General features: G+C 45.9%; 1 protein-coding gene across 4 annotated transcripts in view; it reads right to left on the reverse strand.

Annotated features, from left to right (window-relative positions):
• TRIM28 (tripartite motif containing 28) overlaps positions 1-18,087 on the reverse strand; it is a 31,819-nt gene continuing 13,732 nt past the window's right edge. Inside the window, exons 2-18 of one of the 4 annotated variants that reach the window (XM_083470561.1) lie at positions 15,348-15,460; positions 15,056-15,188; positions 14,165-14,300; positions 13,285-13,401; positions 12,969-13,083; positions 12,383-12,529; positions 10,747-10,861; positions 9,466-9,596; positions 9,007-9,144; positions 8,714-8,744; positions 8,324-8,366; positions 7,110-7,338; positions 5,686-5,993; positions 4,789-4,909; positions 3,608-3,682; positions 2,574-2,708; positions 1-1,274 (exon numbers count right to left, since the gene is read on the reverse strand). In XM_083470561.1, the coding sequence (XP_083326687.1) occupies positions 1,065-1,274; positions 2,574-2,708; positions 3,608-3,682; positions 4,789-4,909; positions 5,686-5,993; positions 7,110-7,338; positions 8,324-8,366; positions 8,714-8,744; positions 9,007-9,144; positions 9,466-9,596; positions 10,747-10,861; positions 12,383-12,529; positions 12,969-13,083; positions 13,285-13,401; positions 14,165-14,300; positions 15,056-15,188; positions 15,348-15,460 (2,297 nt within the window). In that variant the 3' untranslated portion in view covers positions 1-1,064. The remainder of the gene's footprint in view (positions 1,275-2,573; positions 2,709-3,607; positions 3,683-4,788; positions 4,910-5,685; positions 5,994-7,109; positions 7,339-8,323; positions 8,367-8,713; positions 8,745-9,006; positions 9,145-9,465; positions 9,597-10,746; positions 10,862-12,382; positions 12,530-12,968; positions 13,084-13,284; positions 13,402-14,164; positions 14,301-15,055; positions 15,189-15,347; positions 15,461-18,087) is intronic. The other 3 variants (XM_083470562.1, XM_083470563.1, XM_083470564.1) reach the window with 3 other exon arrangements.

Here is an 18,087-nt window from a genome sequence, read left to right on the forward strand (position 1 = left end):
TTGCAAACATCTTTTATTTTTCTCGAACATGGAAAGAAGCAAAGTCTAAAATATACATAAGCAAAAAAAAAGAAGAAGCACATTTTCATGAGAATGGCTCTTGGGATAGTGAGGATAAACTACTGGGACAGAAAGCTTTTGAAGATACGTACAGCCAAAAAGTACGGCTACACGGAGGGGACAACTGGATTTAAAAACCTACAACTACCTTGACTTATGAAAACAGACATCTCTCCTCTTCAACAAACTCAACAGAAAAAGCAAGGAGTCCTATTTGGACACAGGAATAAAAAAATATATAATCAAACCACCACCACCTCAGAAAACAGCTGTCATGAAGGCCCAACAACAGTTGCATCTATTAGATGTCCAGGTTGATTTTCACTAGGACCGCATATAAATTGAGAAAAAACACTATGTTCAAAAATTCATAGACTTAAAAAACAGACAAGGAAGAGGAGAGTCTGTGCCCTCAACTCTCACTGCAGTTGGGGGCCTACTGGGCACCCCACAAGAGCAGTCAAGTATCTTATAAGGGGCAGAGATTTTCTGTTACGAGATCCAACTTGTTTCTGGGCCACAACAACCTCCCTCCTTGGTGTGCGGAGGTGAGGACTGGGGGGTGGGAGTGGGAGAATTTTTAAAAATAATAAAAAGGGAACTACAACTTTGTTCCCACTTGGAGCAAGAAAGGAATACAAGAGGAGAGCAAGTTATAGGGTCCTGGGTTGCCCCGAATCAATTTCCATTCCAATACAAAAACAAAACAAAACACAAAGTGTATCTGTCAGAACAAGGGCATAAAATTTTCCAAGCGAAAAAAAAAGAGAGAACAGGTCAGACGATTTATAACCATTATCTAAGCAGTCGAGGTCTACAATAACTCTCAAAAAAAAAAGGCAGAGAGGTGCAGAAGGGAACAAAGAAGGACCGCCCAAGAAAGACCAGAAGAGTGGAGGGCAGAGACAAAATGAAGGCAGCTTCAAGAGGGTGCCCCCCCCCCACATTTCCCCTCCGCCGTGGAATGCTGGTCCGTCTGATAGGAGCAGCTTCTTCACTTCTTTTTAGGTGGCCATTCCCTCGTCCTCACCACTCCCATCAGGCTTAGAAGAGGTGGCCTCACCGAGGTCGGTGGCTGGAAGGCCGCTTTCCTGCGGTTCATCCACATTGATGGGGTCGCGGAGTGCAGAGAACTTCCGGTCGCCAAAGGCAGCGCTCAGCTTGGCCTCAAAGAAGCGCTGCAGCCCAATGATGGACTGGACATCCTCCTTGTCCTGATGAGACAAAAAAACACACCAGAGTGTGGGAAAAGCAAGCGAGCACTCAAAAGTGAGACATAAGGGATATTTATTGCCCACTTGACACACTAGCTGGGGAATGCAGCATGCAAGAGTGTTCATTATCCTCCAAGTACAAGCCACATGAGGGAATCCACCCAGGATTACATACAGCCGTACTGTTGCCTGAACTATTCGGTGTTAGGCTGCTGACAGATTTAGATGCCCAATGTTGTCAGCCAACAGGCTCAATTCAACCTGTGAACACAACCAGGCACAGCCCTGTTTGTGTGCAGAAGAAATAGTGTTCAACTTACGTTAATGGCAGAAAGGAGCTAGCCCATTTAGAACTCATCCTATTCTAATGACTGCAGTTAGTTTTAACTGGTGTTAAATAACGCGTTATTAAATTTGTGTCACCTGTAACCAGATACCTCATAGTGAAGAGCAGGTAAGAAACCTAATAAATATCTATCTATCTATGTTAAATAAGGGGCACTAATGAACCTGTAAAACAGGTTTTTTATAGTAACCAAAACATTTGCAGGAAGTGTTAACACTAAGTAGAGAACTACAAAGGTTCCCTTGTCTTTGTTATACTCAGTAAATATCAATGATTCCCAACCATTCAACACCCCACCCCAACCACCTGAAAATTGCTGATGGCCTTGGCAGACCCCTTAATTGTTTTCTTCCCTGCCTGTTATTACAATTGTAATTATATGGAGCTTTTACAGCAATATAACAAATAAAAAAGCAATAAAAATATAACTGAGTAGCGGTAGAAATATTTGGATGTGGTGGATGTGCCAACTCCCATCTTCAACCACAAATCCAGATAAACCACAGGCCATCTGTATTTGGCTTGGGGAACCCTAAATTTGGGGACCCAGGGATATATTTCCAAAGGAAATATATAAACTGTTAAAAGGGAAAGGGGGGTGGGGGAGAAGAGTCAAGTATTTACAAAGTTTATATATTTCACAATATTTATATACTGCTTGACTGTTAAAAAAACTTTACAGCAGTTTACCAAAATAGTGAAACAATGAAATTGCCATTACAAAGTTATTTAGAAACATTCAAACAGTAATCAATATCATTGGTAAGCAAAAAAACAACCACCCCAGATTCAAACACAGCACATCTAGACATTCTACATATCTAGGGCTAGTCCTGTAGCAGGGTGGTTGGCTGGAAATGTTGCAGCTGTTTCCACCCCCCCCCCCCCGGCCACCATTCTAGCCCCCTTAAACCTGTCGTCCTTCTGCCCTTTTGAGCAAGAGGAAGCCTTACCTCTGTCAGCTTATTAAACTGCCTGAACATCTTCCAGACATCATCTGCAAACTCATCAGGAGAGCCATAGGGTGGCGAGAGCTTCCGCTGCAGCTTGGCTCTGATCAAGGTCAAGTCAATGGTGTTCTGCCCCTCCTGCAGTACAGAAGGAGACAGGAATAAAAACCAAGCTGTCTTGATGAGGTGCTTCCAGCGCCTCTCAAGCTATCACAGGTACATGGTTTTAGAAGTCCACAAGACATCCGGCAAGCTTGCAATGCAAATAGTGGCATTTTGGGAAGAGTGCTCCTGCTGTTATGTGAATGGCTACCTAAGAGCAGGTGGGAATTCCTCTGCCCCATCCTCTTTCAAAGGGATCCCCAAAACACTCCCAATATAATGCAATACTGTGTTTTCCCTGCCGAATTGGGAAGCAATACAGCCACAGCATTTGTAGGCATTTAAAACCATGCAAGTAACCCCTTTTGGGTTTGGTTTTTTTAACTGGTTCTCTCTTCCAGCCTGTGAAGAGGGTGGAAATAGGCAAATTGAAAAGTTGGCCGAACTCCACCAATGTGTCCTTGGAGCTAAGCAGGGGTGAAACAGGGGGGGGAGTTACCAGGGTGATTTGCAGGTCTGCCTATTAGAGCAAATGGGAGGAGCAAGTCCATTAAGAGAAGGGGTTGCCAACATGGTGGCCTCCAGTTGTTCTGAACTATAACTCCCATCTTCCCTTATCATTAGCCATGCTGGCTGGGGATGATGGGAATTGAAGTCCACAGCTTCCAGAGGCTACATTAGCTCCTCCTGTATTGCAAAATACCCTTCTCCATGGAAGGAAAGGGGTGGGTGTGGGGAGGATCAGAGCTGAAAAAGAACAGGAAACAAATTGCATTTAAATCCATAAAACCAGTCCAATACTTTGGAAATGGGGGGGGGGGGAGGAGAAGGGATAATACTTGCCATAAACGTGTTAACATTTTACAACTAAATGAAGCACTGTTGCGGTGATTAGATATTCAACATTCCCCTTACATCACATACAACATACTCACTATGGTATTGGAGAGTCGGTGGAGAGGCCTGCATGGCTCATAACACAGTAACTCAAGGAGAACCTGCTCACATCTCTGTGGGAGACAAAACGGAGAAGGTGGATAGTGGCAAATGGAGTTAAGGTGACTAAGCTGCCAATCAGAAGCCTGCAAGATACATGGATGTGTAGGTTTATTGTCAAGTCCTCTCCATTATCATTTCAGTGCTTTGTGACATCCAGGAATCAGCTGGCTAAATCAGTTCCATATTGGAAGACTAGTGCTGCTTTGCCCGCCCTTTCTCCTAAGGTTTTTAAGCTTACACAGCTGGTGGAATCATACCTCTATGCAGCTCACTGTAGCCCTAGCCCTGGCAGGGTCCAGGACTAGCTGACCTCAACCTGATGTTTCAGATCGTATTTCAACAATCACCCCTGAACATTGGGTCATGCAGGCTGACAGGAGCTGCTGCCAAAAGGTGCCATACTGGGGAAGGATGGTCCATATGGCCCCCTTGGGGCTCCTGGGTGAAACCATGAGCTTAGGGGGCCACAGAGGAAAATGAGAAGCGTAGGGGGATTTTTTTTAAAAAAAAATCCTGATTGGCTGGCTATCCGCTTGGCCAATCACAACTGGGTAAGAGGGCGGGTCCCTTTAACCAGTAGAGCCTGCAATCCAGAACCCCCAGGTCAGGCAAGTACAGTGGTGGGATGGCAACGGGTAGGACTGGGAGCGAGCCACAGCTGCTTGTTGCTGCTGCCAGTTCTGGGCCTGGTGGCAGCCTGGGCCTGACACTGCAGGGTGCAATCGACCCCAGCGCCTAGCCGAGCAGGGTCGCCTGGTGCTGCTGACTTGCATCTAGTAAATAACTGTCTACTCAGAAGAAAGCCGAGTTCAGTGGGCCTTACTCCCAGGTAAGGAGGGGTTTAACTCGGGGTTAGCCAAGGCGACGCCCTGCAGATGATGTTGAACTCCAGTCTCAGCCAGCAAAACCAATGGTCAGGGAAAATGGGACTTGGACATCCTAACCCATTCCTGGGATTGGATGCTGTTATAATTATATATGCTCCAGACCTTGTCTGCTTTAAAGGTCAGGTCAACCCCGAGCGAAGCATTCAGCTCTCCAAAGCCCCATGTCAGCTCTGCCCACACCTTCAGCCAGAGCAAGCTGTTTTTCTTCTCAAGACAGGGCAGACTAGTACCTGCTGGTCAGCAGCTGACAGTATCTTCACCTCCCCATCTATGGAGACTGGAGTCAAGTCGGTCCCATCCTCTTCAATGGATCTCACTGGCTGCTCACACAACAGACACTTCCATTCCTGGCTGCAGGGGCAAAGTGGGAGAGAGGTATTGTTCCAAGGCTGGCCACCGCTACAGTACAGCTAGGGAGAAATCCTGACAACTTGCGTTGGGAATTTTTATTTTGTGATTTCGTTTCCATTCTTGCTACTTTTAATATGGCATAGAAGGTTCCATTCCCCACCCCATTATTATTATTTTTTAATCCTGAAAGGGTGCTAGGTATTTATTTCCATTTGGCTGGTCACTGCAGACCCATTACCTTTGAAGTGGAGAAGTTAAGAGATCAGAGCTGCCTACAGGCTTCACCCTTTAGTTTCTACAAGCATCTCTGTGCAGAGATTTAAGGTTCCATTCCATCATCTAGATAGTCCTCATGCACTCCCCACCACATGTTTGCGAAGACTAGCTGTGGGTGGCTTAGGAAGAAGTCTACTATTCAAACACCTTCTAGAATTGTGGTGGGGAACCTGTGGCCCTCCAGCAAAGGAATGTTCCCAGATACACTAAGTCTGCATTAACTTCAGATCATATAACACAGAGAGGAAAATTCATTTTGATGATTTCCAAAGGGGGGAGCATCTATTTCCATGTCTTCTGAGCACTCAAGTGTTTTGCTGAAGGACTTCCCTTCTGCAGCGCTACAAGAATAGAGATCTTGAGCACAGTTATCTTCATAAGGCTTGCTGCTTGTGCCACTACCACCATTCCTGACTTACAACCCCTGTCTTCTCCTCCAGAACCAGCGGGAGGAACACCAAGATGCACAAGATGACATTCAGGAATAGGGAAGTCCATACCTGGGGATTTCCAGGAGAGCAGGCAGGTGACAATCCAGGTGGTAGCACTTCTTGCAGCCATCACACATGACCACAGCACCAGCTTTCATGCAGACTCTGCAGGAAGCAGCTTCGTCCCCGTTGGCAGTGCCATCATGGCTGTGAACAGACTGCATTTCCATAGCAGAGCTGGTGCTGCCACTGGGGGAGATGAGCCGGGGCGCTAAGGAGCCTTCTGGAAGCAAAGCATCCTGGGGCAGCACCACTGGCTTAGTGTCTTTAGCGTCAAGAGAAGCTGGGTGGTCAATAGCTGCCTCCATCTGCTCCTCCTGGAGGAAGGAGGACAAAGAGGGAGTCAGGACAGAAGCACAATGAGAAAATGCACAGGGAAAGCAGTGCAAAGAATAAAGAACACCCCCTCATTATTAGGGAACAGGGTGAAATAAATCTGCTTGTACAAACCAGCTGGGATGAATTTAGTGATGCAGATTATGCAATAGTCTCATGTTTTAGAAATATTTCTGAACATACATCTAAAAATGTTTAACTGACATAATGGAAAAAATGAAAACTGATTTTATATATATATATATATTTAAAAGCTAAATTTTATTAGATGCAGGAGACATCCCAGAGGTCATGTCCACATTGTCAATATTGGGCTAGACCAGGCATAGGCAAACTCGGCCCTCCAGATGTTTTGGGACTACAACTCCCATCATCCCTAGCTAACAGGGCCGGTGGTCAGGGATGATGGGAATTGTAGTCTCAAAACATCTGGAGGGCAGAGTATGCCTATGCCTGGGCTAGACCAACACCGCACAGGAATTTACTCCCTTCATTAAAATTGGGGGGAGCACACAAGTATTCTTCAACTCAAAAAGCACACTGGTTTTTCCTTGAACAGCTCCTAGAACGATGGACAGGTATCCACCTTGCAGCTGCCCGGGACAGGCCAGTTAAACCTGTCCCCCTATTATCCAGCCTCCCCACTGCCTAGATGACAAAGGGTCAGAAGACTGTGCTATTTTCTGGACACTGATGATATTCTAGGAGCTCCTTACGTCTTTCAGCTTTAACGCAGACTGAAGATGCCCAAGTAGATTTCCTTGTCATACTAGCTGGAGGGAGAGGTTGAATACAGATCGGTCTTTCTGAAGCAGGCATCCCTGCTTCACTGGTCAAATTCATCCAGGCACACTTCAACCCCTTGGGCACTGCAGCAGCATGCTCTGGCCCACACTTTCAGCAGTGGTGGGCGGGACGGACTTACTTTGCTTGACTGTGTACAAAACTTGGAACTCCTTATGGACTGAACAGGAGGCGATGGTGGTGGTTTTTAAAGTGGGTGGTATTCACAGGTGAGCAGGATCGCTACATGAGCAGGATAGCAATACTCACCACCCCACCCAGATCTATGCTAACTCCAAAGGGGCAACGCTGACCTTCACTGCTGCCGGCAGCCCTGCTAAATGGGCGGCGGCAGCTGCCGCAGCTGCAGCTTGCTGAACCCCACGTTCGATCACAATGAGATTGAAGTCTTCAGTGGAAGAACCAGGAAACACCTTGAAGACAGGTGGATGGTTGTCCGATGTCAGGTCCACATCCAGCCGCTCCAGACTGACACGGGGCACCTTGCGCACGGTGCCACCCTCTCCATCTTGGCCACGGGACCTGAAGCATAGTAGGAAACCCATGTTAGGAACTGCAGGCCTGGCCTTCATGTATACACAGTAAAGTCTAGGAAATTTAAGGTCCTAGGCTCTCTTGCCTTAGATTTAAAGTTGAAAATCGTGTATGTTAAACCTCAAAAATTACAAAGGTCTAGCTGAAGTCTGCAGTACCTGGTGGGAAAAGAAAGTCTCCCACTGATACCACCCTTTAAACACACCTATTCAATGACACTCCTGCAAGAGTACAACCCCATTCAGCTGTTGTAGTGTTATCTAGGATGGAACTGGTTTTATATGCTTAATGAGTAGACAGCAGCCTTCTATCTAGTCCAGCTCAAGGCAAAATACACTTCCTAATGATTAGACCTGAGATCCCAGAACATGGCAACTCTCAAGCTTTCCATCTGCATGGAAATTTGATTGGAATGTGTCACATGGATGGGCAAAATAAAATTCTCGTTTGCACCAAGAATTCCAGTCCAGCAACACAACCAGTTTTAATACCTATTACCTCTTGCAGTCAAGGATGCTTGCTGGCTCAGTTTTAGATCCACAACAAAAGGTTATTCAGGTCTTATTCTGAAGAACTCCTAAGGTTATATTTTCATGCAGGAATAATTCTTGTTCCAGGCATTTTGCGACTGGGGGGGGGGTGGAAAGAGTTACCCAGCAACTACATGATGCTGCCCTTCAATAACCATCTCATACATTTACTGTCAAGAGGCAGTAAATAGAGTATCTCTATATTTTAGGTAAGTTACCACTCCACTTTTTCACAGTAGCCTACAAATCTACAAATCCATGGCCAAGATCTTTTTCCTTCGGAGCAGGCAGATTCTTAGCACTCAACAATGCACCAGATTCTGCAATGGCACATGTGTGTGGGAAAAGAGAAGACGGAGTGTGGTTTGGAAGTCAACTACTGCAGAATGGGGCCCAAGCGCCCCAGGAAGACATGGCAGCATATAAAAAAAGAATGCACTTACCTCTTCATTCCAGAAACATTGGCTTCACCAGAGTATGATCCTTCTGTTGTAGTGAGGGGAAACAAGTGTCAGAAGACAGTCACCCCAAATTGGATTCCATCAGCCCTCCTTGGCCCAAATGCAGAACAAATCTGTCATAATCCATGGGACTGCCCCATGCCCTCACCCCCCACCCTGATGCTTCTTCTAAATCTTAGAAGTGGAAGGACCCCTTAACGCAGAGATCAGAAACCTGTGGCTCTCCAGAAGCTATTAAAACCACAACCTCGATTATCCCAGACAACAGAACAAAGCTCATGGAGGTTGCAAAATCTGGATGGCCACAGGCTCCTCAGCCTGCCCTTAAAGCTTTTACCTGCCCTCCCACTCAGCTCCTTTCACGCTGCTTACCTACGCCAAAGCCGTCACCCATGTCCATTGGCTGCAAAAGAACAGAGCAAAAAGTCAAGGGAGACACCCAACACAAGGCTTAAGCTGCTTCCTCACCACTTTCCGTCAAGATACATTACTTGTTACAGATCCTGTGCAAGACAGTGGCCCTCGACTGCAGGCTTACAACTGAAAGGCACACCTTGGGGGAAATCAGCACCCACAAAGACACATTCCATCTCCTGTAAGCAGTGCCAGGAAAGGTGCCCTCCTCCATTCTAGAGACCCTTTCTTCCTCATCCTTCCCTGCTCACCTGTCCAGCAGAAGAGGCACTAGCATCATTGATATAGCAGTCGGGGATTGCCTGCCGCTGGCTGTTGGAAGGCAGCACAGGCTGAAGCAGAGCTCCCTTATTCAATATGCTTGTCTGCAGAGACATCTGCTGGACACCCTACACGGAAAGGTGGACCAGGAAGCCTGTTACTGCACGTTAAGCCAATGGATATGGAGCATTTCATGGACCATCGACCACTATGGGGGCCCCGGCAGGCTAGCCCAAGGCATGCAGCAACGTACTATCTACTTGTAGAAGGCACACGACTGATGACGCATGGTGTGTTGTTACTGTGACAGCTTCATGCATAAAATGCACCTCCCCACCACTGAGACAGGCACTCCCAGGATGCAGGTGGACCAACCAGCCAAGGGTTGCTGGATCTACAGAGACAGGCAATCACGGGGTGAAAGAACTGGTACAAAGGAGAGCCGGTACCTGAGAAGGAGGAACAGAGCCCTGCCTGACTGCCACTCCTCCAGATGTAGCAGAGGTAGCATTGGCCCGCTGTTGGGGAGTCTGGGCATTAGGGGTCGCCAGCAAGCCACTCCGCTCCGAGACTATCTGACCTAAGGGAGGGATGGTGGGGTAGAAAAGGTAGGTTATGTCTCTCAAGGGCTGGCATTTGTTACACTTGTCTCAATGCAAGAATGTAAAAATTGTCACAATGACGTAGGGCCGGAACGGTGATGCAGGCAAGCAAAGCATCCAGGCACAGAGGCCGGGCAGCTGGCACAGAACAGCTCAAGAGAGCCACATCCAGATGCTGTTACCCCTGGGCAGGTTGGTAGGCAACACTGTACATTAGATCACATAAACCTTACCACCTATTGAATGCCAAAGAGGCACTTAAGAATTTTCTGTTCTCTGTCTGTCTGACAGACAGAGACACATTTCATTAGTAGATTTTTATCTTGAAAACACAGATATCTGCAAGACGTTTGAGACAGCACTGTGCTTTGTATAGTTTCCCCACCTTCCTTTGTGGCCTTCTTGCACATCACCCAGCATTACTATTGTACCATCAGTGTGAAGGAAGTCTATGGAGTAGCTAAAGAGAAGGACAACAGAAGCAAGTTCTTCTAAGTCCCAGTTCAGAGAAGCCATGCACAAAAAGGGCGCTGACTGACTACACCTAAGAGTTTGGGGTCTCAGAAATCTGGTTCCCTGGAAGCAGGGGGGGGAATTAACCAGTGTGTTACTTTCTGTTCCAATCAAGTCACTCCCTTGAAATGGGAAAGAAGTTTAGTATTTATTTTAGTTACTTGATGGTATACTGCTTACCATAAATAAAATCCAAGACTCTGTTTTAAAATGTAAAATAGAGATCTAAAATTATTTCAAACCGAAGTTATTATCATAGATTCCACTGTGCGAATAGGACAGCAGGATCCCATGCTAATGCCTCCATCCCTTCTCTTAAAAGCATGAATTACTTGAATGGAAAGCACTGTTCTTTAAAAATGGTAACAAATAAAGCCCGTTTTTCATGTTCTTAATTGCTTTTACAGGCGAAGGTTTTGGAACGTTATACTGCAGGGTAATAAACATAGCTCACTCCAGGTGTTCTGAGCTACAACTGCTGGGTGCAACACCTGGGGGGTCACCATGTTGCTCTGCTCTGCTGTATTTTATTGAATTCATGGAGAGGTATATGTCCGAAAAGGTAGGCTACAATCTTATTAATAAATGAAATAATTCCAGTAGTCCGGTTCTCACCAAATGTCTCTGCGCTCTTGGTCCAAGCATTTAAGTCCCACTGGAATTTCATGTCTCCATGGGGCTCCACAGGATCGACAATCATTTTGAGAGCCCTGTGCAGCTGGAAGTAAATCTGAAGCAGAAGTGGGTGAGAGAGAGAGAGAAGAAAGCTTAATTGTACCAAAGGGAAACCATTAAAAGCTCATTCACTACTATCAATATAGTGCAGTCTAGCTGGTCAGTCACCATCCTTCTGCACTGCCTTTGGATACGCAGAATATGCCACATATGGAGTGGCAAGGAGGGCAGAGGTTTTAATGCAAACAGCAGAGAACCATGGCAGGTTTATTAAGGAATACAGTTAATGGGTCAATTCCATTAGTGAGGAAAGAGCTCCTTGTGATAAGACTTCCTTATCAGTGTTACTGAGCAGCTTAGGTACCTAACGTTATGTATAAAAGGACTCAAATTACAGCATGGGTTGTGTTGTGCACAGCTTGCAGACTTAACATAAAGAATAAGGAAAACATAAGTTTAAAGAAGACTGGAAAACATTTATTGACTATATGGAAAATAACTGTGTACAGCTAAAACCGCTGGCAGCATTAAGATAAATTCAACAGGGTAAACAAGTTTTGATGGCTGCAGTAATGGAATACAGTAATGCAGTAATGGTATGGTTCTGCGGCCAATTGGAAGCCGCACCGGATGTTCGGCTTTTGAAAACCATTCAAAAATCGGAAGTGATTGTTCCGGTTTTCGAAATTCGGGAGCCAAAATATTCGAGTTCAAAGGCGTTCGGCTTCCAAGGTTCCACTGTATACCATTTTTAACTACAAAATGTATCGTCTTTTACTATGCTAGGGGAAATGGGGAACTTTGGAAATACCGTATTTTTCGCCCCATAGGACGCACTTTTCCCCCTCCAAAAATGAAGGGGAAATGTGTGTGCATCCTATGGGGCAAATGCAGGCTTTCGCTGAAGCCTGGAGAGCGAGAAGGGTCAGTGCACAACAACCCCTCTCGCTCTCCAGGCTTCAGGAAGCTATCCGCAAGCCTTGGGAGCCCGCGGGAGTTCCCGCCGGGCTCCCAAGGCTTGCGGACAGTAGCCTGCAGCCCGAAACCTGGGGAGCGCAGTGGAGCGCACCCCGGGCTTCAGGCAGATATCCGCAAGCCCGGGGCTCCCAAGGCTTGCGGATAGCAGCCTGTTCTGGGGGCTGGGGTCGGGGGAAGCTCTGGCTTCCCCCACCCCAGCCCCGCACCTGGGGGGGAATATTTCCCCCCCCAAAAAAACTAGGTGCGCCCTATGGGCCGGTGCGCCCTATGGGGCGAAAAATACGGTAACTTAGAAGGGGCTATTTTAAAGCTCTAACAGGCCGTATTCCACACTTTGCTTTGCTGCATCTTTTGAGATTTTAAATCTCTGCTGGGGTTCTCTCACCAAAGAGTACTTGTCCCAAACCTGGATCTAGGCACCCAGAGAATTTTGTTTTTGTAATACATCTTTTCCTTTAACTAAAATGCAAAAATCGATAGGTAGATTAACCTCAAACATGAAGCAAATATCAAACATTTGAGAAGTGCCAAGTAACAGCTTGAAAGCTCTCAACATGTCCTGCATGGGCATGTGGGAAAAGAGCACCAGAGCTCTCACCAGCTTCTTCGAAAGCAGCAAGGCAGTGTTGTTGTCACTTTCCAGGGCCCAATTGGCAAAGCGTAGGATATGCTCCTGGTGGCGCTGGAGCTTTGTCATGGCCCAATGTTGTCTCTCCAGTTTCTCCTGCTGCCCTTCGGTGACTTTCTGTAAAGGGGAAGGAAAAAAGGGAACACTTGATTCAGTATCATCATAACAACTACTAGCTTTACCTAGTCTTACTATACCCAATACTGGCAGTGACATAGTCAAAGTTAAGCTTTGGCTGCCACATGTGAGGAAACTGTGGCCAAGGCCTTTACTGTGCATATTTGCAGTGATGGTGACCTGTGCAATAAGGCCACCCCCTCAAGAGCAGTTCTTCCCAGAGTCAGATTTTGTTCTGCTTTTTTAAAAGCATGGTTGGTCCTCCTTGATTAGATAAAGAATGACTGAACGCTAATAAGTGAAGATTACTTTGATTGGTGGCATTCAAGTTTTCTTTATGCAATTTTCTTCCCTATCCCAAACTCTCCCGTTTTCCCCCCAAACCACCGTGCCATGCCCTGCCCATTCGCAACCAGAAGCGGTCATTTCAGTCTCTCACCTGCGCATCATTAACCAGCACCTTGCCCCGCTTATTGAGCTCCTTCATGATTTGCAGGATGGCCATCTTCACATCCACCTGCACTCGCTTCTGCACATCTGCCACCTGCCGGATCCTGTGGATTTAAAGCAGGTGGTAGCATAAGGCTGTGGTCCCCAGAGAGCCAATATGTTCTGTACAATTCTGCTACTAGTGCTTTTTCTCCCATAATCCTTTGAAAAGCCTGTGACCCAAAACCACATGACGACCCTGAAAGCTTAATGGATGCCAACTGTGGTCATCCAAGAATTAGGTCTTCTGCAAACGAGGCACTTACGAGGTTCGCACTTCCTTGGTTGACTTCTGGAGGTTGGCATGCTTATCTCCCAGGCGCTTCACCAACGAGGCCAGCATCTTGCGTTGGTTCTTGACTGCATCCTCCAAGAACTGGTACCTGCGGGGAAAGGTACAGCCTTCATTTGGTGACAGTACTGGGATTCTAAAAGCTATTATAAAAGGTGTGCTCGCATTTTCTCTAGCAATTTTTTAAATTATTATTTAAAAGGATTTATAGAAAAGACAAACATTCAGCTGTTTTGTTACTGCTTTAGAACTGTTGTTTGTTTCTACAGTAATCCTTCTGTGCTCCCTACGGGAGGAAAGGCAGGGTATAGTAGTGGTGAAACAACATACTGAGATTCTTGCATAGCACAGGGTTGGACTGGATGACCCTCTACAATTATACGTTTCTATATTCTGATTAACCATCAACACCTATTGCATCTTAAAATCTCAGGCTGGAAGGGGGTCAACACCTATATGGCACTGGCTTTCCCCACTTATTGTCAAGACCAATTTAGCAGAAGCAGGGGGGAGGAAAGGGGTGAAGAAATAAGCCTAACTCAAGATAGGAGCAGCCGATTTTTCTTGATGGAACTTCCACATGTGGGCATGGATGGCATTCTTACAGCCAAGACAGCCTTCCCTAACCTGGTGCCCTTCAGATGTTTCTGGGCTACCAACTCCCCATCAGCCCCAGGCAGTGCACCAAACAGACATGGCTTATTTGAGTGGCAGTCCAAAACATCTGCAGGACACTGGGTTGGAGAAGGGTGGCGTCGGCTGATGAACTCCACAGTTCATCTCAGGCAGCAGCAGCATAAGGCATCATTCTAGATTGACAGGTATGTTTCTACATAGCCAGCAGGAATGCTTACTGGTGATCCTTGTGCACATTCAGCTGGCAGTCCCGGCAGGTGAGGGTGTCGCAAGTGTCGCAGAACAGCACCAGGGGCTCATGCTTGTGGACGGAGCAGTACACTGTCTTCTCTCTCTCCTGGGATTTGGAAGAGCCTAGCAAGAAGCAGAGGACAGCCTGTTTACGCTTGCAAGGCACACACCTCAACAGATGCAGCATGATGTGGGTGGGAGAGAGAAAACCATGGCATTTGCGCCCACCATGCCAGGGCCAGCAGCACTAGTTTCAGACAAGCAATGTTTCTCTCAACTCCCCTGGACATTGTCGGGGACCGTGCTGAGGAGGGCCGCATGGAGGAGGAATAGTGGGAGCCTCCCCCTGCTCCTGATCAGGATCCTGAATCTTCCCAGGAACAGTAAGACAGTATAGATTTGGAACAGTGGTTTGCAGAGGAACATAGTTCAGAAGGGAGAAGCTGGGAAATACTGGATGGGGAACAGCTAGGAGAAGAAAAACTGGGAGAGAGAGGGTTAACAGATTAACTTTCTCTGGAAAGCATTCCTCTGCTCAGGCCAAGAACAATAAGAGCTCAGAAGGTGGCAGAACAGAAAGCACAGAGGGTATGAGCTCAGGTTACAAGATGCAGTAGTGACATGGGTGACTAGGAAGTCATGGGGTGGAACTCTTAAATGGAAGCACCCCATTCATAGGAAATGGATTCTTTGTTCTCTCTCTGTGATCATTAAAAGTTTCTAACTGGTAAGAAGACTCCTTTTCCTTTTTTCTGCTTCTCTGCTGCCAAGGAAGGGAGGAAGCCGATTCCCTGAAGCCTGACAGACGTTTCCACCAAACACCCATGACAGTGAACCTTTGCAGCCCAGAAGACCTTCTCCCTATGCTGCCAACTTACCTGTGGACCGGACAGTGTGTTCCTTAGTGTACTTCACTCTCTGGTGAGCCTCCACGCAAGTCTCACACAGGGGCTCTTGGCACTCCACACAGTAGCTGGTGGCCGGGGCATTGTCTTCACAGCTGGTGCAGCACTGATGGGAAAAGGCACATGGTTAATTATCCATTAAGAACAACAGAGTCTTTTTCCTCCAACCACCCCAATCGGAGAGGCAGAAACAGCCAAGGAACATCCAAAGACCGAGCAAAGAAACATTGGAATGAGATACTTTTTTGGGGGGTGACCCTATTACCTGGTTAGCTTCTCTGGCATCCCCAAAAGACTCTGTTGCACCATCCCGCAGGAAGTAGTTCTCCACTATGTCTTTTAGGTAACACTGGTGCTTGCACACTGGGCAGTCAACCACTGCAAAGAGAAGCACAACGCAAACATCAGGCACGACCCACAGGAACACACTCATCTGTATTTTCTGGAAACAATGTAAGACATTTTTTGTTTCATTTCAACAGCCTTTTCCAGCTAGATAAAAAAGTCTCTGCCTTGGAGATTCTACATTTTGTATTGCTTATAAGCCTACCTGCGGGGGGGGGGGGTTGTACTGCTTATCATGATTTTTACATTTTTTTAAACAAAAGGATATATGCTTATAAACTGCCTTGTAGAAATAAAAATGGAAGACCCACAAAAGCACCTAGCAGAACCAGTCTCCTCTACGTTGTCTAGCCTGTTAGCCATATTTGTGCAGCCATTTCAGGATAAGGTGGGTTTGCAGATAAGAGAGAAGCAATGATAAGACGCACGTCAATGCTTCTGAACTGTTCTCCCATTACTCATCTGCCTTGCCAGGTCAGCAGCCATCGCTGCAACCTGAAAAGTGGGGGAGGGGTGCTCGCTTGCGCACGTGCTCTCTCTCACTCACACACCCCTCCCCAAATCCCCTGCTGCCTTGATTTCCCTCTATATCAGAAAGCTATAACCAAATATACCTGTTTTACAAATGGTTACAGAGGATGAAATGGAAGAGCCACACCAGCAGCTCACATGTAAAGATTAGGTCAACGGCTTTCATTTCGGCTGGTCATATTAACGACTCAGAAACTTTAAAAACTGGTGCCCCTCTATCCTACTTTCCTTTTCATCTCATGCTTTTAGACTAACATCGTAGGCAGGGACTGTCATGTTTTGTGTACAGCACTGACCACAATATACAAATTATAAGCAACCAGTTATTAGTACAACAAGCAAGTCAAGTCTTTCATTCATTTCCCCTGTGCGTGTATTTCACACATGCGTGTGTGCAAGGATCCATCTAACCCAAGATTCCAAAGCTGCCCATTTCACAATCCACGTTTCCCCCACAACCTATAACCAACTACAGTCGTTCCTCGGGTTACAAACTCTGCTAATCTGGAAGTAGTACCTCGGGTTACAAACTTTGCCCCAGGATGAGAACGGAAATCGCGCACTGGCAGCGTGGCGGTAGCAGGAGGCCCCATTAGCGATAGCGGCCCTCAGGTTAAGAACGGTTTCGGTGTTAAGAACAGACCTCCAGAATGAATTAAGTTTGTAACCCAAGGTACCACTATACACCAGTTTGCACTTATTTTTTAAAAATGTGAAACATATTTGCGTAGATTTTTGTTATTTCCAGAGCAGTTCACACCACAATTCCAACATTAAAGCAAAAATTTTAGAATCAATACTTGTATATTTACCACATCTTATTTCACCATCAAAGTATTCACAATGTTGTCATCTTTACAAAACCAAGTAACAGCCAGAATGACAACAATTGGCAGCTAAGCCACACTATTTCATACTGAGATACACTATTATTATTATTATTATTATTATTATTATTATTCCCTGCCTTTTTCCTCCCTGACAGACTGAAAGCAGTTTACAGATAAAAAGAACCACTAAAAACATTGGAAGACAGTAATTAAAAAAAAATAAAATATTGATAGAATTTAAACTACAAACACTCTATAAAATCTGCTTAAAGCATACAAATAATTACAATAAAAACAGCACAGCACCAGCCCTTTGATTAAAAGCTGTCAATTCCTGAAAGCCTGTTGGAACAAGAAAGTCTAGCAACTAATATGCAAGCAAGTATATTAAGGAAAAAATGGTTTGGCTAGTTCTGACCATACACCTCAGTAGTCTCCAAGCACAATCACAGACAAGAGCGTCAGTAAGCACGGCCTTTGTTTTATACTAGCAGGTATTACTAGAAAACAATTCTCTTTTAAGGGAAAGCTACTGTACAAACCTTTGTTCTGCAACGCTTAGCATTAACATGAGATACAACTATGGGCCATAGCCACCAGTTTAAATGAGACCTCCAAAAAGATTCTAGAAACATACAATAGGCCAACTTCCCAGAGTTATCTGGCCGATGCAAACAGTGGGCAACTCAGGTTGCTTGGAGGGGGCAGAGGCGCCAAGCAAAAGTATGGCAATAATGAAGGGGAGCACTCCCTCAAGGAGCCCTATATACTTTTGAGGATAAATATATAGCTTTCTCCTGCAACATGTGGCGATCTCTCGATGCCAGGTTGGCGGCTGGCCTCTCCAGCTGGCTGGCCTCTCCAGCTTTCTTAAGCAAGTATGCAGAAGAGCTTATTCACTGCATTTATATCCCACCTTTTTCCTCACTGAGTATATGGTTCACCCACCCACCCTTCTCAGTTAATCCCTACAACGACCCAGTGAAGTACGTTAAGAGATTGTGACCTGTCCAGGGTCACCCAGTGAGCTATATGACTGAGTGGAGATTTGAACCCTGATCTCCTAGGTCTGAGTCCGACACTCTAACCACTACACTACACTGGCTTCCTGGAGTAATTCTGCTATGGGGCAGCTATATACATTAAGACGGTAAATAAATATGGGGAAAGCAATATTTTCTTTGAAGCTTGAATTCATTTCATTCTAGATTGTTTCATTTGATGTTTTAATGTGTTATAAACAGCTTTGAGATTTTATTTCATTTAAAATATAAAGTGGTATTGAAATGAAATGAATAA

The sequence above is a fragment of the Podarcis liolepis genome, assembly GCF_965112155.1.
Source record: "Podarcis liolepis genome assembly, chromosome: 13".
NCBI classification, from domain to species: domain Eukaryota; kingdom Metazoa; phylum Chordata; class Lepidosauria; order Squamata; family Lacertidae; genus Podarcis; species Podarcis liolepis.